Raw genomic sequence first — 21,570 nt, forward strand, 5'->3', positions numbered from 1 at the left:
ATATGATATGTTTGGCTTGCTAAGTTTTGTGGTGTTTCTACACCCGGGTAAGCGAATTTCGAATGGTGTGCTATATGCAGCCCCTCGTTGTTCATCGTCGGAAAACGCCAAAACATACTTTATGGCTTGGCAACTGAACGGGTTATCAGGGCGGCCAGAGTGGGGCCGAAGTTGCAATTTGCCCCGGATCCCAAGTTTGCAGACGCCCTGCGCCCCTTGTTTACAGGGACGGCCAAAATACTGCACTGCGAAATAAAACTGTAGATGTAATAGAAGTATATATATAATATATATATAATTATATATATATATATATATATATATATATATATATATATATATATATAACCCTCCTTAAAAAGGCGTTAACTGTTAGTTATAGATCTACAGTTTGAATATTGCAAAAAAAATGCTTTACTGAAAATTCTGAAGAAAACGAAGGGAATCATTTTACGCGAGTTTTTAAAAAATTCCCTCCTAAATCAAGTACTGCAACAGACCATGTTTTCCGCTGTACGCAAATATCAACTGCTCCACCTGGCATGTGATTGGCTAATTTGTCGAATACTCAGCAACTGGTAAAGTTCAAATTTCAAAATTGGAATTTTACCAAAAACTTTGAAAAGAACTTGTTTTTAACCATATTTTTACTCCTATTGTCAAGATTCAAGACAAAGAGAAATCAAAGGAAATGTCTCGACATTCATTTGGCAGTCCACTAAGGCCAAAATGTAAGTTTTACATTTGTTGATCAGTGTTTATTTCAAAAATGCTCCGCCTCTGACAGAGTCTCAGACTCATATATGTATGATGCTATAGAATGTCCAATATGATCCAACAATTCGATGTAAATCATGTGAATATACTGTTTTTTAAGTACAAAGAATTGGATTAAAAACAGGCTGGGAGTTCAAGAATATGGTTTCTGCGTATTTAGCTTTCTTGCTTATTCTCTCAAGTCGATTTCGATTTTAATTAATTAGCCTAACAAACACTGCTGTTTATAGTCAGGATTCTGCCAAATAACTTCAATCGGCTCTCATTTATAAGAGAAAATGCATGCACTATGTGTATATAAAGATTGTCCTCTTCCAACCTTACCTGTATAAACCTCAAAGGCTCAAAAACTATAATTGCATAAAAATGTGCACTATATGTACTGTAGTTTACCCTGAAATTGATGAATTTCCAGTTTAGTAGATCATTAATTAAATACAGACTCTACAGTATATATATTTAGTCGTTAAATACTAGAGGTAATGGTGGGTAAAATGTTTTTATTGATTGTATATATCAATCATATGATAACTCCAATGGCATGGGGGGTGCATGAATCTACAGTATATATATTTAGTCGTTAAATACTAGAGGTAATGGTGGGTAAAATGTTTTTATTGATTGTATATATCAATCATATGATAACTCCAATGGTATGAGGGGTTGTGGTGAGTGTGTAAAAATCATATGCTTCAATTAGCCTTTCTCACAATGACGAATATGCTGCCATTTTTAGTGTACTTTTTAGCAAAACTGTGAGCATATGACTTCGTTACGGCGGCTGTCTTTAATTTAGGCTGGAGTTATTCTTCAAAATAGTCTGTTGATTCTAAAAAAATTGCTTAAATAATGTTATAATTTTGTAAACATATTTGAGAAAATTAAAAGTAGTACCCACAAACATCATTGTGAGAAAGCCTAATTGTGTAATCTTTTTAAACTGATTAAATCTTGGATAACACTATATAAAACAAGGTGTATAATCATTTATTTGATATGTCAAATATTATATGTTTAATAATTGTCAGTGGTTATTTACCTTTAAAAATTATCAGTGACTACTGGTATATTTAGGTATATAGATATTTTATCAAGATTTACTTGATATTTTCTCAACTTGGTGATTGGAAAAATTTATATATGTAATTACATATACATCTGTTATTTTCCTGTTTGCAACAGTCAATCATGCATTCACATCACCCTGTGAGCTGATGATATAAGTACTAGAGTTTGTCTGGTAGCATTTTTATATAATGATATGTTTCAGGTATAGCCAGCTGATCAACCTGAAATGTTTTTTTTTCTATTAATTTTTAAATTGCATGCATTATTTAAATTATTTACAGTCCAAAATAGCTACACTATACCTACATTGAAGGCTCAGATCTACAAACTTTTTTACGCAATTAATATTTCTGTTTCGTTTCCCCCCCCCCCCTCACCCCCCTGTATAATCAATGTTGAATCTATGCTAAATGCTTGAATGAGTTATGACACATCACTCAACATCGATTTGTGGGGGAAAGGTGGAGAATTTTGAAATAAATCCCGCGACTGCTGACTGTAGTGTCAATTAACACAGAGTGTTGTCAATGTTTTGACCAGGATTGTAGCTCTTATCGGCTTTTTTAACTTCTAATCGCATACATTTCCAAGAGAATTTATAATATGGCACATTACTGCATACAGTAATGTTTTTCAGGATTTTCTACATATTTTGTAAAAATCCAGGACCATTGTGGTTTCTATTTTTATGTTTATTATATTCAGAAGTATTGTGTTCATCAAACAAGAAATGTTTGATTTGTAAATAGAAAATGCAGAAAGAGCACCTAAATGATGTATTATCTCATCCTAATTAAAACTAATTATAATTACAACCTATAAGCCAGCACAGCCTGGAAAAAAGCAATTAATATACCTATATATATAAAAAATGTAAGATTTTACAAAAAGGCATATACACTCTTATATATGCATGCCAATAGGATGTTCATGCAAAAAAATGGTACTGTACGTATATGTTTGCTTATAGCCCTGCCACATATGATCACATACCCCTATATACTTCTGCATAGTGTTAACTAGCTCCATGATAAGTTGCTATAGTCTCATTTCAAATTCATTTTATAAAATTTATTACCAAGAACAAATTTTATAGCTATATATATGCAAGCAAAATTCTGGTGAAAGCTAGATGACAACTTAAATTGAATGGATTCTAGGATCTAGATCTGCATGTACATAATAGAAATTACAGTGGGAGCTAGAGAACCAGAAGGCCAGGTCAAATAGAGTATTGAGCAGGGGCGTAACTAGAACGATAATTGGGGGGGGTGAATATTCATATATTCAGTTCTGCCCGAAGAATTTCTATTGTAAGCAACTGCAATTACAAAAGAAATCCGTAGGGCAGAACTGAATATATGAATATTCACACCCCCAATTATCGTTCTAGTTACGCCACTGGTATTGAGTGTGGGCATTTTACACATGGGATTGTTAACTTTCCCGTGAACGGTACTGTAGTTGTGACATATATGATATAATTCTCTAATATAATTTTACCAACTAGATTGTGAAGTGGTCAGAGAAATAGTTTTTATATAATAACCTGTATATTTACAAAAGTTTATTATCTCTGAGCATTGACTCATAATTAACCTTTTTACCCAACCTCTGCATGGCCTCACATCTTAGAAGTTATTTCGCCTGCATTAAATTGCAGCAAATGTTGCCTGGCTAGCATTCGCTACTTCGTTTGATCCATATAATGCTGTTGATCATCCTGACTTTGAATAATAATTTTATTAATAAACCTTCTCTTTATTTTAATATACATTTTTTATTATTTTATAATATGTTTCAATTGTAAAGATTTATAAAAATTATATACTTATATACCTCTTTTTCTCTTTGTCCTAAACAGTCCAGACAGCAAAACGTTTTCTATCCCTACAAGTTTCACAGGCCGGCCAAGTTTTAACAGATGAGCTTAGTAATATCCTCAAATCATCAAAGACGAGTTGCAAAAAGAGGCGAAGAATTGTTGATGAGATATTTTCTACTGAACAAAGTTATCAAGAACACCTAAATCTTATCACAACAGTAAGTGTCAATTAAAGAGTGTCTGCAGTTAGATCATGCATGCAATTTTTTTTTAACTTTATAACTATAAATGCCGGTTATTGAATTGTGGCAGTTTATTGGTTGATATCCATTTATTAAATCCACATGCCCAACGTGTCACCCAAGGGTACGAGTTCTTATGCACGCTATTATTACAGCTAGGATACCTATCAGAAGGACATTACTCCATTGTTTTTGCGTAAGTGTGATTCGTCACTGAGCAGTACCGTAAATAGAGGCAATCGCCCCCCTTTCAATGTTTAAAATGGCCCACTAATTAAATATTGGCAGGGGGCCGGGCGCGATTGCCTCTATTTATGGTACCTGCTGACAGCTGATCGAGTGACGATCGAAATCATGACGAATCACACTTACCCAAAAAACGGTGGACTTGTCCTTCTGATGGCCCGTATTCTGTGCTATTATATGTACCTATTTATCCCATGTGATAACGTCACAATCTAATTGGCTAAAGAGCTTTGCAGCGAGCGGGCGGGTATTTCTCGATCATCTGGCCAGTTGTGAAAAATGTTGGCATTTAAAGTACGACAAACATTTTTTTTATTTTTGTATTTTTATAGTTGTTTCTGTCACCAATGAGAGAAATGTCCATCCTTCCAGATCAGATTCATAATGAGATATTCTCTAATATTGAGGCTATACAGAATGTTAATCGAGAACTTTTAGTTCATATGGAGACCATGGGTATTGGAGATGCATTCTTGGCCTTAGCCCCATTTCTGCGGCTTTACAGTACATATGCCAACAACTTCGAGAAGGCTCTCAACACAATCAAGGTTTGGTTTGAGTTTTAGATTTGCGTTTCTAACTAGTAATAGTTCGCTACGTGCATCACTGCATGCATGTTCGTCTAGGTCAATTGTTGAAACCATACCGTACGTATGTATATATGCGGTAAGATAACAACAAATAAATGATTCTGAGGTAACCAGTTTTAAATTGGGACTGTTTTTACTGTGTTCTGTACCATATCCGAAAGCCAAAATTTTGACATTAAGGTACGTGGCTCGATATAGTTTTTAGATCTACTTTGAATTTCCATCGATGTATTACTCAAATAATTGATAAGGTTTTTTAAAAATGACGATTAGAATGATCAAAAATTGGCCTTTGTAGTGTGTTTGTCCCAGCTCACCATTCCGAATTAACGAATTCGGAATTCTTCCCACTCCGCCCACGCGGAACGCGTGTGCCTTCTCTCTTTGCTGACGTCATTAAAATTTAATTCCACCTTGGATAAAAAAATTCAGTAATGGGAAAAATATTTGATTAGAGAAAACGACATTTTTGTCTTCCTAAGAAGATTGACATTAAAGAATTTTTTATATTTCGCGTGTCGATAATTTGTTTTAAAACGTGCAACAAAAAAAGGGGGGTCACCATGCTTTTCCGAGAACTATACGAAAAAAATAGGCCATCTTACAGTGAATTGTGTACATGTGTGTTGTCAGAGCAACGGAATATATGCCTCAAAAAATTACAGAATTTGGAAGAAAATACGTTAAAATATATAAAAGTTTCCAAATCTGTTTCAGAAAACAATAAAATACAATATTGATATTTAAGATATCAGAGAAAATACAGGTACACATGCAGTATTGCTCGCGAACAAGTCTTGTTTTGTCAGGACCATTTAAAGCTAATTAACTATTATCTGTTTAAGGAATGGGAGAAGAAATGTCCAAAGTTTGCGGCGTTTAAAGAAAAGCAAGAAAATCTGGAAGAAGCTAAAGGCCTCAAGTTGAATGCACTGTTGATAACGCCTATTCAGAGAATACCGAGGTACAGTACATGCAAGTTTATTTCAGTGCAATTTTGAATCTTCTCCCTTCGTTCACTCAAAGATGCCTTCAGAACCGTAGTTGTTCCTAATTTTAACAAACTAATGCATGTATACACAAGGCATCCATTTTATCATCTTCATGGTTTTGAATTATGAGTTATAAATCTTTTATTTTGGTATTTAGATACAAAATGTTACTGGAAAATTTGCTATGGAAAACGTCAGATGATCATACAGATTTCAATAAGTTGAAAGGTATGTATACATCCTGCAGTCACGCACCATACAGTTTTGTTCAAATTACTCAGGCCTCAGTTACACGATACCGGATTAGTAGTGTTCCGGATTACTTTCCATATCAGATAGGCGTTGCAGTTACACGAGGATGCAGCAATCCGGTACATTTCTGTATAACATATTAGCGCCCTGTATATTAGCGCATTATATATAAGCGCTATATATAAACGCCCAGCTCCCCGGAGTGAAAATCTCCGCTCTGTGATCTGAGGTGACATAAAAAATGATCCGGTACATTCCTGTTTCCGTGTAATCGCTTTAATCTGGTATAGAATATGTTTGGCGGGATTAAGGTTACCGATTTCAAAAGAAGTTCTATTTCACTGTCTGTCCACGAGAATATTTATTTTTTAACTTTTTGTTTGCCCTTCGTTGTCCACCATTTTGTTTATATTTTGAATCAATCCGGTACAGTGAACTCTAAAAAGACTGGAACGATAACTCAACAATAAAAACTAGTCATTGGATGAAGCCGATTTGAATATAATTTGCTGATTAAGGCGGGAGCCGCGCGAGCAAATCAAGCCTTCAAAAGAAGAATCCCGTAAAATTCCGTGGAATCCGGAGAATTCTGTAGAATCCGTAGAATTCCGTAATAATCGTATTTTTTGGCAAAAAATTGCCAGAAAAGTGCAATTTTTATTTGACCACTTCAACTTTAAACAACGAATCTACCCTTTTTTGATAGACCTAAGTAATCCGCATCATCTTACTGTAAAAACCGGCGAAGTACCAGCTTTGTACTTGAAATATTTAAAGAATTTGAACGGGCCGAAAAAAAACTACGCCTTCAGCTCCCAAAAAAAATAGGTTTGCCCCTTTTCACGTTCATAAAACTTGTTTTTTTAGTAAAATCTAAGTGTCAATACTTGTTTTAAGCTTTTATTCATGATCAGATGAGATGGATTTGTGTATAAAAACCGGCGTTGTTTTGGTGGTGTAATTTCAACTCTTTGCCTTCATGGCGGCAATCAGTGCTGCATGGCTTCAAAGATGGCGGCCTAGTTATCGTTCCAGTCTTATTAGAGTTCACTGATCCGGTATCGTGTATTAATCAAAACAAATCCGATATCTTAATAATTGCATGTATGTCGAATCAACGTAGATAATCCGATACGAAAACTAATCCGGTATCGTGTAAATGGAGCCTCAGTAATTTGGGAAATAAAAAGTTGTGTTAATTTAACTATTATACACTTAGATCTCTAAGCACCGTGCGCTGACGATCCATTAAATCAATCGCTCCATTAGGCCAAATCCCTCAGTCAATGCCTTCAGAGGTAACGTTCCAGTTCTTCTAAACTTTGGGTTTTATCTTCTGCAGAGGCTGTCGACCAAATAAGCAAGGTTGCCCTTCATATCAACGAGAATATTCGTCAACATGAGAACTTTCAGAAAATATTGAGTATTCAAAACAGTTTTAGTCGTGAAGGCGCGCCAAAGATACTAGCGCCAGGTAACTGATTTTATTATATGTGTATACAGATTTATGCACAGCAGAATGATGAAATAAAAATCGTATAATTTCACTGTGTAAATTAATTTCATACAATTTGATTGGACGTACGATGTTGGTTTTCACGTGTGAAAAAATGCCATACACGGTTTTGATTGGACGTACGATATTCTTCACACGTGAAAAATTGTCGTATGTCATTTGGCGGCAATTTGTTTACAATTTCTTTCAAGATGGCGTCAAAATATAGGAGTGAAATTCAAAACACAATTCTCATATTCAAGATATTTTTACATTCAACACATTCTCAAATCTTTCGGAAAGAATATCTAACTTCTATTGAACAAAATTACAAAGAAACTGAACGGTAATAAATATGTTTTCATGAATAAAGTCTCGATTTTTTTGCTCGCTGTGTTTTTGTATATTAAAAGCGTGTCGTTGTCAAATTGATCTATATACACATTTAATAAACAAATTACTTCATGGTTGGCTCGTTTGTACGATTTTTATTATACACTCGCCAACCATGAAGTAATCTCTATGTAATCACGTGATAACGTGGGTACAATCACGACCAATTGTTAAGTATTGCACGTCCAGTAACGTCAAGTAAATAATCCTAATACGGCATGTATAGGTCGAAATTTTAAAACAGAGATGGAATTGTGTGATTCATTGTAGTCAAATTAGTCTACACAGGTTTTGTCCGGTTCCCAAAATAAAACCCTCAAAATTGAAGCAATAAGATGGATTGTGAAAGTATAGTTTTGGTTTAACAGAAACGCCTATTTTACAAAAGAATGCATGTAAAGCTGTTTACGATTATTATCGTCAGTTTACTTTTTCTTTTTTAGGTCGTGTATTTCTAAAGGAAGGCACGCTTTTGAAGGTTTGTCATATTTGTGCTGATTTTAGCGTATTGTGACTTTTGATTTGATCAGTTTTGTGTTTTACCGCAGTGTGCTGGGAAACGTTTTTTGGTTTAATTATGATTTCGCCTTCAGGGGTTGTATAAAAGGCTAGTTTAGCAGAATTGCATGGCCAATCAGAGTCATATATGTATTTCCGAGCTAACTAGAATTTAAGTATAAGTAAAGTGTAGTTGAATAGTTTTATACAACCGGCCCAGTAATATGAGTCAAAACTATAGTACTAGCCATTCCTGGTTCGTGGTCGAGTTGACAACACGTAGTTATTTAAATGTATTTGTATTCAATATTTTTAGGTCGGCAAGAGCGGTTGGAGATCGGCCAAGGAGAGGACGTTCTTTCTTTTCTCTGATATCCTGATTTATTCAAAGAAAAATAACGAGAAAGAAAGCAACAGGTTGGTAGTCGTGGCGGATTACAGCTCTAGCTACGCTGCCGGATCTACAGTGAACTTAACCTCGTACCCAGGGCATTCTCGTAGGGGGAGGAGAAAGCCCTGGAAAAGGCTGCCCACGTGACTCCAAATTTTTTGGAGTATTCGGGTACGAGGTTGAGTCAGTTGACCTAATACTTCAAAATATCTCTTATAGTTACCATTTAAGAAGTAGAAAACATTTTCTGTGTTTCTATACAGTTATAGAAACACGCGTGGGAGTTTGAGAGAACAAGAAATAATAATTACTTCGCTTGTCAATTTCGGTGGGAAAAGTCCTGTGTTTCTATACAGTTATAGAAACACGCTTCTCGCCCAATCAGCACGCGCGTACCATAAATGTTATATTATAATAAACTGCATTAGATTTTAACTGAACTCACTTAAAATATATTTCTGTTATTTGAACAGGCCGTTTCTGTGTTTGCAAGTATTTCCTTTGCAGCATTGCAAAGTTCACGAAGTGATGGGTGATGGTAATGCTAATGAAGGCGGAGCATTGTTTTCTGTAAGTCCGTTTGTGAAAATATATATTAGACTTTACATTTTTATATGATGAGATTTCAACAGGTAACTGTCACTAACTGTACAGACCAAGTATTATAACGTAGGTACTATCACGATTTAGTATAAATCAAAATTAAACGTATTTAAAATACGTTTTATATTCATTTGATTTTTTTTCTCCGGCGCAGTTTTTAAAACCGTCGAAACATGGCGAGCAAATTAAATCCATTTGTAAATATCAATTCTCCCTCATATACGGAAAATAGACGCAGCTTATCTAAAAAACACCACTGTCCATAAAATAAAGAAATGTTTTGGGGTCTTATTCTAACCGTGTAACTCGTTTCATTAAAAAGCTTATTCTGTTTTTGTTTTTCTTAAGATCGAGTGTCAAGACAAATCATTGTTACTCTTTTCAAAGTCGCAAGGCGAAGCAAAGTCGTGGCTGAATGAAATAAGAAAAACCATCGAGTAAGCGGATTTAATTTTTAATTATTTAATGATTATAGCTGTAACGTATCCATATATCCCACAATCACTTAATATTAAAATCTTTGTATTCATGCATGCGTCAATAGGGCATGAGCTATCCAAGTAGAAGCTGAAGCAGCTTTGTTTGAAACGTTTGCATGTATTGTCACATTGACAATAAGCCATACCTCACCTCATTACGGGATCAATCCTTTTTATTGATGAATCAATTTAGCATAAACGTGGTGGGTATAGTAGGCTGCATAAACGTGGTGGGTAGTAGCATAAACGTGGTGGGTAGTAGAATAAACGTAGTGTCGAGCGTGTGATAGCACTTAGTCTATTCAGATGTGTGCTTGAATATTAATGAGGGATGTGGAAAGAGCAAGATCTGCTGTTGAGACGAGGTTGCAGTTGCTCGAAAACATATAAAAATGAGATAAGGTTCTATACTGACAGAGCCTCAGATGACACTCAAAGTCTCACTTTCCAAGCACACCAAGATATTTTTCAAAATAAATTAGCTAAATTTCGTAGATTGTCCCCCCAAATTTAAATTGCATGCAACCTTTCCAGGCTAGGGAATGCGGGGCAGAGTCGTAGCCAGGATTTGAGAAACGAGGAGCCAGCAAAAACCCAGGTGCATGGGGTCAGGCCTCAACTGTGACCTGAGACAAAGTTTATGCAAAACATTCTGTAACGAATTCTGTGCCATTGATGTTGGACAATCTCCATCGGCAGGATCACATACACACTTTCTGTATTATTAACGGCATGACAATGATTAACTTCATTTTCTCAAGTGGGGCCCAAATTTTACCGGTGGGGGGGGGCTTGCTCTGCCTACGCGTCCACTCTCGCAACTGTTGTTATTAATTTATTTTTTTCTAGCTCTACTCAAAACTCAGGTCAACCTGCACAAGAACCAAGACGAGCTGCTTGTAATGACTCAAGAAGAGGAATAAGAAGAGCGCCTGCAAGAAAGAATCACGAACGAAAACAGGACAGCGGTAACAGCATTAGAAGTCCCATGAAAAATGTAAATACAATACTAGCTTCTATAACATTTTAATATACTGTAATAGTTAAAAATACTATAGTTAAGAGTACTATGCCTATGGCCAATGCTGCATTCTGGGTACATGGTGAGAAATCCAATATTTTTTAAGACGTGCATGGACAGCTTTAACTTACCTGTCCTTGGTTTCATGAGTCTTTTTCTTTTTGTGTCATCTGAACAAGCAGGAATTTCGTTTACCCATTAGTTTATCAACACATTATTTAACATGTGAACAATTTAGCTGGCTCTAGCTTTGCCATTCGCTTAAGCCAGCCAATCGCAGTGCCTCCACAAACATTAGAACTCTATCCAAGTAATCTAACCTTTACATACCCCTTATTTAATAGCCCAATCTAACAGGAGTTTATGCGTCATTCACGATACAATTTAACGTGTGCAATGTCATAATTCCAGCCATCATATCCACTTGGTTGCCTTAGTCCAAACAAGAATAAAGAACTTCTGATCGAAACTGGAGAACCAAGCCAGTTGCAAAGAACCATCGATACTCCACCAAAAGACAAACATGGAGAGTATTCAAGGTTGGCGACTCGATCATCGTCTGAGACGTCATCTGTGCAATCATTACACGACTCTCTTGAAGGAGAAGAAAAGGAGAACAAAACCCGGGGTCGGTCCTCCGAGGTTACAAGCACCCAGGATCATAATCACGGTGCAGAGAACCTCGACGATGTGAAAGATAAGGTTTCAGGCATGAAAAGAAAACTTGACGAGTCAGACGCGGTATGTTGCAAAGCAGATACTGAGGCTCAGAGTCAGCATTTTAACTGGCATCCCACTCGATTTTATGAACAGTTATTCCCTATTATACCGGGTTTTTAAGAGGGCGCACCTGCCTTGGGAATACTCACACCAACCTCCAATGGCAATGCGCCTCATCCAGTGAAAGACAAATAAAAGGGTTGCATACAAAATAATTGTACAAAGGTCTCTGCAACCAACTTATATTCATCATTTCTACTTCCCCATTTCTATAGATTTCAATGTCAAGTAATGTCGAGAAACGAAAGAAGGCTCGCATTGGTGGATGGTTATTTGCTTGCGGCAGTAATTTTGAGAAAATGTCTTAACTTTACTGACTTCGTTTTGTATCATACAAGAAATATGCCAATGAATCGTTCATAAATATCTATTTATGTTCTGTTCCTCGGAATCAAAGATGTAGATCTATTTTATCATTAAACGTCATGTAGTATTTTGAACTGTCAATAAAAGAGTTGCCAATTTTATAAGAGAATTATTCTGGGTTAATTTTCATAATTGTGAATTTACTATCATTTACTATTATAAGATTATCTTAATCCTTATTCCTAAACAAAAGTCTAACGGCACCGTGGAAAATTGGTTTGCATTCTATAAACTTAGCCGCATTTCTATACTTAGGCTTCAAATATGGTGGCAAAAAAGATTTATAGATGGCTTTAGATGCAACAAAATACGTCTCTCACTAAAAATTTGTAATAACCTGGGGCCGGTTGTACGAAAGGTGGATAACTTATCCAACGGATAAGTCCTATCCAACGGATAAATATGCTATCCAGTGGATAGTTATCCATTGGATAAAATCGTGTTGCACGAAGCGTGGATAGTGGAGTGGATAGCTATCCAATGGATAAGTTAAAAATTACCCGGAGAAAACAGGATTATCCTGAAATTTCGTACCACAACGTCAGCTGTTGCTAAGCATTTATAACATTGAATCATTCTGAATTGTCGATTAGTTACTGATTAAGTGATTTGCACTTCACATACTAGCGATTTTATTCAACACATTGCAATTTTATTCCTTGACCTTGCAGGCTTTGCCCTTCGGTTCCATAATAAATTTAGGAACACTATTTTAAAGTTTTGATTGGCTAATCATAGCGAAGAACAAAATTCGTAGCCTTGTTGTCTTTACTTGTCTATTACGTGATTGAAATTGCTTAGATATTAGCAAGTTTCCATGGAATAGGTTTAATTTTCTTTGCATATTCGCTTTTATAAACTGGTTAGAAGTATATAATAAATTTACCGCCTGTTATCATTGTGAGGATGTCCAGAAAAACGCCGCTCGGAACGGAATGTGTAAACGAAATGAAATGCTGCTGCGACAAATATAACAATGGCTGGATTTCACTTCGAAAACAGTTTTAATAGTGAGTACAATCATGTACATTAGTTTGTTGAAACACAGTAATAGGAAACTTGCTTTTTTGTCCTTTTTCATCGTAAATGTTTACAGTTTTATCTTGTATCTTCGAGTTTATCCACTGGATAGTGGATTTAAACTACCTCCGGACCTTGGATAACTTTATCCAACGGATAGGGGTTTTTATCCGTTGGATAAATTTATCCAAGCTTCGTGCAACGCAAATTTCACGCTGGATAAAAGTTATCCGTTGGATAGCGACTTATCCACCTTTCGTACAACCGGCCCCTGGTGTGTAGTCTCAAAATGGCAATTGCACAGCAGCCAGCTGTTATTATGAAGATTGTAGAGTACAGCCTTGTACCCAGGCGCTTTAATAGTAAAAAAATAATGTTGCATTCAGTTATTGTATAGAGGTCAGCTAAAAAACACGAGGGCGCTTGGAGTGGTTTTGCTAAATTTAGCGCCTGGCAGAAAATGATTTCAACATGTAAACAATCAAATGAATTATACAATATAATACAATACAACATAATTATATACTATAATTACTTGAATTAGATTCAGGTTTTTACAGATACACCGGTTTTTAAAAATGTTATAGGTTGATTAATATTGAACATTTCATGTTACAAATTATATTCGATAAGTATCACGTATGGAATCTATTTACTTTTGAATTCATATCGCGTTGAATTCGTCATCGGATTATTAAACCTGTAAACAAAGGAATATGAGTTTATCTCAGTTTGTGTCATGAACAGAAACCTCTTAATATGTTGTAAATGCGCTCGCATTTCCCAATAGTGAATATGTAAATACGGCAGGCGATTATTCGAGTACTCTACGAATATAGTCACTCCGACGGAAAATATTTAAATAAAAGTACCTTCAGATGATTCTTCGCCAAAGGAAACGTTTATAATACTTGGCTAGCGCATCGGCAGTCGATCCAGTAAAAAATATATATAATGAAAATAAAACTGCAAAATACAAGCGTTTTCCAGAAATCGGTCACGATTTGCCAGAAATCGATCATTTTCTTCCAGACGCTTCCTCGCAAAAAAAGCACCCCTGCGCGCTTGCTATTTTCTGCTGACCTCTATATAAGACCTGAATGCAACGTTATATATTTTACTATTAAAGCGCCTGAGTACGAGGCTGTGTAGAGTGCGTATTAAGAAGGATATTTGAACTCGTTTTAACTTATTCTGTAGCTTCACTGAGCAGAGCAAAACAGAAATGCACAAGTGTGAACCAGTGATGAGTTATAGGATTTCATAAACACCAGGGGCCGGTTGTTCGAAAGGTGGATAAGTCGCTATCCAACGGATAAGTCGCTATCCAATGAATAAGTTTTATCCAGCGTGTGATTTGCGTTGCACGAAGCTTGGATAACTTTATCCAGCGGATAAAAATCGCTATCTACCGGATAAATTTATCCAAGGTCCGGAGGTGGTTTAAATCCACTATCCAGTGGATAAATTCAAAACATTTATATAAAATAAGAAAAAAAACTGCCATATTCCTGTTACTGTGTTTCAACAAACTAATACACATCATGATTGTATTCACTATTAAAAATGTTTTCGAAGTGCAATTTGTCGCAGCAGCGTTTCACGTTGCCTACACATGCCGTTCCGAGCGGCGATTTTTTGGAGATCCTCGCATTTATAACAGGCGGTAAATTTACTATACGCTTCTAATCAGTTTATAAACGCGAATATGCAAAGAAAGATTCAACCTATTCCAAGGAAACTTGCTAATATCTAAGTAATTTCATTCACGAACATTAAAATAGTGTTCCTAAATTTGCTATGGAACCGAAAGGCAAAGCGTTGCAAGTCAAGGGAATTAAAATTGCAATGTGTTTGATTAATAAAATCACTATGATGTGAAGTGCAAAGTTCGAGCAAATCACTTGTTCAAGTCTTTTCCATTCAGTAACTATACTCGAGAGAAAATTCGTAATGATTATGAATTCAATGTTGTAAATGCTTAGCAACAGCTGACGTTGTGTACGAAATTTCAGGATAATCCTGTTTTCTTCCGGTAAATTTTACCTTATCTATTGGATAGCTATCCACTTCACTATCCACGCTTCGTGCAACGCATTTTTATCCAATGGATAACTATCCACTGGATAGCAGATTTATCCGTTGGATAGGACTTATCCGTTGGATAAGTTATCCATCTTTCGAACAACCGGCCCCAGAATTCTAACCATATGTTCTAACCTAATTTAAAACTAATTAAGTAAATGAGTAAAAAACTTATTCAGTTGACGTCATTTAGGGCACAAAGCCCGTGTATTTGTTTCAGTTACATCTGATCATAATTTAGCTTCATTTTATATACTTAGTTCAACTTGTTTCAATATTAGGACAGGGCGAAGTGAATTTCTTTGCGTTATCCGTAGTCGTATGTTGGTTTCCGCCGTTAAGAGACACTATTCAGTATTATGATCAATTTACAATGTATTATAAGTTCTTTAATTTTCAGTCAATAATCTAATCCATTTATCCTAATCAAACGCAATCATTTTAGAATGTATTAATAAACGTAGGTAAGAAAATCTTTTTGGTGTTAAACGTGCTTTTGCCAATTGGAAACAAATACCGAATGTTTGCATATCTTGAATATAATAAATTTATGTAATATAATCCGGGGACATACGTTCGCGGAAAATTCTATCAAACCTATGTGTTGATAGAGATTAGTATTTCGCATTCAGGCGCTCTATATTGTCTCGCTTTTTGTTATATACATCGAAAGGTTCACACCAGCCGACAATCGCTTCAACGTGTTGAACAGCGAGTTTTAGTGAAACCAAGTTTCCTGGGGAAGACGAACAACAATTCAAAAGGTTTGATTTTACTTACTTCTGCCTTGTCAATAACAGCCGGTAGCCGGTAGCCAGCCTGACAATTTAGTTGTTTGTTAATTTTTATAATTACTCATTCAGTTCTAAGAAATTCATAGTTTTCACAGTCGATGGACAATAAAGGCATAGTGGATTAATCGTCAGGCTGGCTACGCTACCGCTTCTGGCGTGAACTTCCATTTTTTCCATTGGTATGAGTATACGGCTGATGGCCCGAATGTAATGTAGTCTGAATAAAATCGGTCATTGTTAATGCACACCCGCAGAGAAATAGTTTTAAAATATAACTCTCATCGTAGAACAAGAACGAACGAAAGCTTCATTAGTATCATTAACGCCGAGTTTAACGGCATGTTGTAAAATATGGACGTGTGCACTCGAAAAACACTTACTCGGTTAGTAATTTGTAAAACACTGACTCGGTGATTTTTAAAACACTGACTCGGTCAGTGATTTGTAAAACATGGACTATATTATAATTCCTACCAGGAATTATTATATAGCTCAGAGGTTTCTCGTTTCTGGCGGGAATTAATCCTTGCCAGATCAGTGATCGTAGCGCAGTAAATATTAAATCACAGTTGCATTGAAATTTACAGATATAAGAAAAAGCAACATGACGTAAATCGTGCATATAGAGGTTAGGCTTAATAAGTGACGAAAGCCTGACTTTTACATATTGGACCGAGTTTGCCGAGATTGGTAAATTTAGGTAAATTTTCACTTTCCACAGTTTTAACATATTTTATGTTACTACATTCAATCTATTGGCTTGGCTAGAATTGTTACCCTTATCTAACTGGTACCCATTAAAATTGCATGAGTGCAGTGTAAACGAGTGAAATTACTACATTACTACAGGCTAGCTGCCAGGCTTTATAAGGCCTATATATAGATCGCTCTTGATTGAGCATATTCCCATATGTATATCTCTTGTGTAAATCAAATGTCTGAAGAGTAGGCAAATCGATCTCAGATCCATACTTGGCATGAATAAAACAAAAATTTCAAAACTGTGAAGTGTTAAAAAACAAAAATATTTCTGATTCTGTTTATTCTTCAACAGCAGCCGGTCTGGTTATCATCCTATTCAAGAACGTATTGCGCAATATAATGGCAGTCAGTGTGGTTTTTGCACTCCGGGAATGGTAATGAGTATGTACGGGTAAGATGTCTGTGCGCATTTTTGGCGTACAACTAGGTAGATCGTATATGATATTAATCATTGCCGGATCTAGGATTAGGCGGAACAAACCAAAAGGAATTAATTTCAATTTCAAAATAAAAAATATCTTAATAACAACGCTATTGGTTATGGATTTCTGAAGAACGTATTTAAGTAAAAATCTACCAATGCGATTGCGACTTGAGGTTGTATTAATATATTCTGCCTTAAGGCGGATATCGATTTCTATTCAGTGTTAACGTCGTGCGGTATATTAGAATATGGGATATTCAACGTTGATATGGTCGAATAAATCGGAATATGGTACATTCGACCTTGGTATCTACAACATACCGGAATATATATCCGACCTCGATAAGGTCCAATATACCGGAATATGTACCGCATAGTGGTGTTGAAGCATGGTTCTAAACATCGCATCAGTCAGCAGAAATGGTTCCGCCCCTGTCTGCCTACGTGACTACCTACCTACCTACCAACCTGCCCGCCAGCGCATGTCTTCATGCCTGCCTTGCTGCGTATTCATTTACTTGATTACCATTTTTCATGCCTGGCTGCCTGACTACGTAACTATTCATCTGTCTAACCAACTACCTTCGACCATCCATGTGTACCGTAGGAACAATCCCTCTAAAAGAAGTGTCTAATATTTCTCTTTTTCATTAGTTTCTCTTTGTTACCAAACTCTTTGTACCCCAGTTCTGCAGTATAACTAATCAGCACTACTTTATTCTCATTTCTTTTTCGTAAAGCTTACTCTCGAAAAATGCTCAACCGACTAAGCAAGATATTGAAGATGGTTTTGATGGCAACTTATGTCGTTGTACAGGTTAAAGATATTTTTGAAAATAATTATTATCCGGCAGAATAGCTGAAGTATATTCAGGAAAATAGCTGCTGTACTTGGGCAAAAAGAATAGCGAGTTAACCTACATCGAGCTGTGAAACAGTGCTGTTTGAATTTTTATATACAGTTTCTCTGGTTTAATGGCTCGTCAATAACTCTGGGGGATTATGGATTTGTTGCAATCCAATGAACATCAGTATCGTTAATGCTCATAGGCGTACGGGCGCAACTTCGTTTGGGAGGGGAGGATCGCACTTTTAATTGTTTTACAATGTACCCGAATTTTAACTTTTACCAGATTTGTAACAATATACTTCATTTTATTTGGTTTAGGTAGCTGCCCGCCATGTCCTTCTGTCCCCCTGGCCCCCTGTACCCCCATGTTGACATTAATCGTGAATTTTACTTAACGTTTAGGTTTCCGTCCCATACTTGATGCGATGAAATCATTTGCAAAAGATGAAAATCCCATTGATATTGAGGTAAATAATATCTTGCTTAATCAACTAGCTATAACCATAGCTAGAAGCTTAATTGGGAGAGGGGGTGTATATTCATCTTATGCCCGGCTGATTTCTTTTGTACGCTATTGTTTCTGCGGTAGATAGACATGAATATATGAATACACCCCCTCCCCCAATTAAGCGGTTTACCTACGGCCCTGGGCGTAACTATAAGCTTTTGATGTCTTTCCCACTTGTTTCACTCTCAGTCAACTTGAACACACGAAGATACCCTCATCATGTGTGTTTCAAGGCTAGGTTACACTGTCAAAGCTCTTCGCTTGCCAATAAAGCAGAGTTATTAATGTTGCAAAGAGCAATTTCCAAGCAAAATGTAGACCTTATAATCACCATACTTTTACTCATGAAATTTTCCCAGAGCTGGGCTGCTATCATTCGTCTTTGTTAATAAGTTATCTCCGAGTGGTACCTGCGAATCCTTTGCAACTGTATCCATGAGGGTGAAAAATTCAGATGTAATATGTTATCAAACTATTTCCAGGACCTTCACAGATGTCAAAGAAAATGCTGTGATGAGATTAAAACATGTCACGGTTGCTGCTTCAGTGAGGGAGAAATATCTGCACGCCCGTTATGGTTTGAACCTATATCTCTGAAGGATCTCTATACGGTGCTGGATGCACATGACACCCAAGTCATCAGATTCGTTGTTGGCAACACTGGAAAAGGTAGTTATTTGGAAAATTATAATTCGTCTTAGAAAACTCCTTGTAAATAATGCAATCGAAAGCTTTGAGAACTTATTGATACCTGGCGTCGTAAAAAATTATCATTATACTTTATTATTAAAGGGATTAATTACCAGAAACTTACGACTTGCCATATATTTCAGGTGTTTACAAAGACGATAGTAATTATGATGTTTTCATTAATATTGCTGATGTGCCCGAATTGAATACCGTACAGGTAATTTAGTTTACGTAGTTTATGATATAAATTGTTAGGTCGCAACTCAAAACTTTAATGAACAGGACCTTCTAATTTCAACACAGGCAGCCCGGTCACTGCTGTTACGTCATGCTATTATATATGTATATAATTACAATAAGGCTGGCAACTCTCTCGCAAAAAATTTAATACATACATTAATACCATCGCTTAAAACAAAAATACTACGCTAGTTTCTTAAAAAAAACAGATACAAAACACCTTGGATATATTGACTATATTTATCTGTCATTTTTAGACTTGAAAAAAACTCTAAAATGCTCAAATTTTGCGAATTAAAAGTGTATTTTCGTTGAAATTTTGCGAAACAGAGGCGGGATATAGTTTACTCGACAAACGTCATCATCGGAGAATTCGTCGGCAAATTTCTGATTGGCTGTGGCAAGTTCGGAAAAAAACGAAGATCTTTCTTCTCCATTGAGTTGACCTTCGTAATTTTCCGAACTTGCCACAGCCAATCAGAAATTTGCCGACGAATTCTCCGATGATGACGTTTGTCGAGTAAACTATATCCCGCCTCTGTTTCGCAAAATTTCAACGAAAATACACTTTTAATTCGCAAAATTTGAGCATTTTAGAGTTTTTTTCAAGTCTAAAAACGACAGATAAATATAGTCAATATATCCAAGGTGTTTTGTATCTGGTTTTTTTTTAAGAAACTAGCGTAGTATTTTTGTTTTAAGCGATGGTATTAATGTATGTATTATATTTTTTGCGAGAGAGTTGCCAGCCTTATTGTAATTATATACATGTATAATATCATGACGTAACAGCAGTGACCGGGCTGCCTGTGATTTCCACATGTTGACTGCATGCCATCCATCTCGGCATTATTCTAAACCAGCTTTTCGTACTTTACAAACTTTACCCCCCTAATGGTAGTAATCGAATCCCTAAAACCTAAACTCCATAATCCCTGTGAAAAATTTCCTTAGACCCAAACTCCAATAATCTCAGATATCTTTACTCGTCATAATTCCATTCATTCAAATCCTATAATCTTAGTAATTCAATCCATAAAGACCTAAATTTCCCAATCTCAGCACTTCAATCTCTAAAACTTTGTTAAGCTCTGTAATTCTAATCAAATTGTATGAAATTTAATTCCTGAAAACTCGCACATCATCAAGGTCTTTCCACCCTCAGACCTGGAATAGGCTTGCATTGCTTTCAAAGTACTTTATCTATTTTCTAAAATACAAAGTTATATGACCCCTCACGTACGCCTTTTTTTATAAATCTAATGCACTACAGTTAACACACCAATTCATTGAGTGATATTACCAGTGGAATAGAAGTTGATTTTCAGTTTACGCTTTGCTATTCAGGTAACTGAGACATCTTTGCAGCTTGGCGCTGCGCTCTCTCTAAACAAGATGATCGCAGAGCTGAGGAATAACTCTTCCAAATCCAAATCATTTGAGATTCTTGCATCTCATATCAAGAAGGTGAAGTGAAATATATATTTCCTTTCATGAAATTATGAACGATAAACATTTAAGAGTATGCACACCCCCCGTCCTAATTATTGTGCTAACTATACTACGGTCATGCGCATGCGTCGGAAGTGCAATGAAATTATTAGAGCTTTAAGGCTATAACTGCCCTTCCAGCAACTCGGACCACGATACATAACTAGTTGATACTTGATAATAAACATGTGATACGTAAATAGATTTCTTTCTTAATTTTCGTAGATTGCCAACGTTCCAGTTAGAAATGTGAGTAAATAAAACAGTTGGAAGAAATATCATGCGTAATTAAGAATGTTTATTTGGGGTGTTAACTTGGTTTGCTGTTCTAAAAAGAAGTAATCATTTCTGAAATCATACACCTAAATTGTACATTTAATTTTGTTTCCACTTAGTAGAGTAATCGAATTTTAGGAACAATCATTTTAATTTTCTCTTCTATTATAAATAGGTTGGGTGCTGGGCTGGAAATCTGATGATGATTCACAAGCATCGTGATTTTCCGTCAGATATGTTCATAATAATGTGCGCTGTTGGAGCCACTGTTGTTATTGGTAAAGATTAAAGACCCAATTCTTCTCCGAAACCGTTTTTTTTCAAAAATGTTTCCTTTTAGGTAAAGTTGATGGGTCGACCCAGCCCTATTGTTTGGAAGACTTTCTAAACGTTGACATGCGTAACAAGGTAA

The 21,570-nt window shown here is 35.9% G+C and overlaps 3 protein-coding genes across 3 annotated transcripts in view; all 3 read left to right on the forward strand.

Moving 5' to 3' along the window:
* Positions 1-557: 557 nt before the first annotated feature.
* On the forward strand, positions 558-12,106 carry LOC114534125 (FYVE, RhoGEF and PH domain-containing protein 4-like). Its single transcript, XM_028555672.1, has 14 exons — positions 558-578; positions 665-731; positions 3,710-3,888; positions 4,491-4,706; positions 5,594-5,712; positions 5,898-5,968; positions 7,335-7,466; positions 8,324-8,358; positions 8,695-8,795; positions 9,243-9,339; positions 9,721-9,809; positions 10,701-10,848; positions 11,284-11,613; positions 11,868-12,106. Exons 2-14 carry the CDS (start codon positions 692-694, stop codon positions 11,958-11,960), a joined length of 1,650 nt encoding a protein of 549 aa, XP_028411473.1. The 5' UTR covers positions 558-578; positions 665-691; the 3' UTR covers positions 11,961-12,106.
* Positions 12,107-17,018: 4,912 nt separating this feature from the next.
* On the forward strand, positions 17,019-21,447 carry LOC114534131 (abscisic-aldehyde oxidase-like). The gene is made up of 8 exons (XM_028555678.1): positions 17,019-17,053; positions 17,844-17,920; positions 18,356-18,420; positions 18,944-19,130; positions 19,295-19,368; positions 20,739-20,858; positions 21,108-21,131; positions 21,334-21,447. The coding sequence occupies exons 1-8, from the start codon at positions 17,019-17,021 to the stop codon at positions 21,445-21,447; spliced, it is 696 nt and encodes a 231-aa protein (XP_028411479.1).
* The window catches only part of LOC114534119 (indole-3-acetaldehyde oxidase-like), a 50,119-nt gene continuing 46,457 nt past the window's right edge, over positions 17,909-21,570 (forward strand). Inside the window, exon 1 of the mRNA XM_028555664.1 lies at positions 17,909-17,920. The gene's annotated coding sequence lies outside the window, so the exon portion shown is untranslated. The remainder of the gene's footprint in view (positions 17,921-21,570) is intronic.

Source organism: Dendronephthya gigantea, unplaced genomic scaffold (genome assembly GCF_004324835.1).
Source record: "Dendronephthya gigantea isolate DGI-Jeju-01 unplaced genomic scaffold, DenGig_1.0 000097F, whole genome shotgun sequence".
NCBI classification, from domain to species: Eukaryota; Metazoa; Cnidaria; class Anthozoa; order Malacalcyonacea; family Nephtheidae; genus Dendronephthya; species Dendronephthya gigantea.

What these genes read in the sequence shown, in the direction of transcription:
- LOC114534125 (XM_028555672.1), top strand. Translation starts at nt 692, where the DNA reads ATGTCTCGACATTCATTTGGCAGTCCACTAAGGCCAAAAT. An exon ending in AGGCTCTCAACACAATCAAG is followed by an intron (nt 4,707 to 5,593) that starts GTTTGGTTTGAG and finishes TATCTGTTTAAG; the next exon opens with GAATGGGAGAAGAAATGTCC. An exon ending in AACTTGACGAGTCAGACGCG is followed by an intron (nt 11,614 to 11,867) that starts GTATGTTGCAAA and finishes CCATTTCTATAG; the next exon opens with ATTTCAATGTCAAGTAATGT.
- LOC114534131 (XM_028555678.1), top strand. Translation starts at nt 17,019, where the DNA reads ATGGCAGTCAGTGTGGTTTTTGCACTCCGGGAATG. An exon ending in GTTTTTGCACTCCGGGAATG is followed by an intron (nt 17,054 to 17,843) that starts GTAATGAGTATG and finishes TTTTTCGTAAAG; the next exon opens with CTTACTCTCGAAAAATGCTC. An exon ending in AAAATCCCATTGATATTGAG is followed by an intron (nt 18,421 to 18,943) that starts GTAAATAATATC and finishes AACTATTTCCAG; the next exon opens with GACCTTCACAGATGTCAAAG.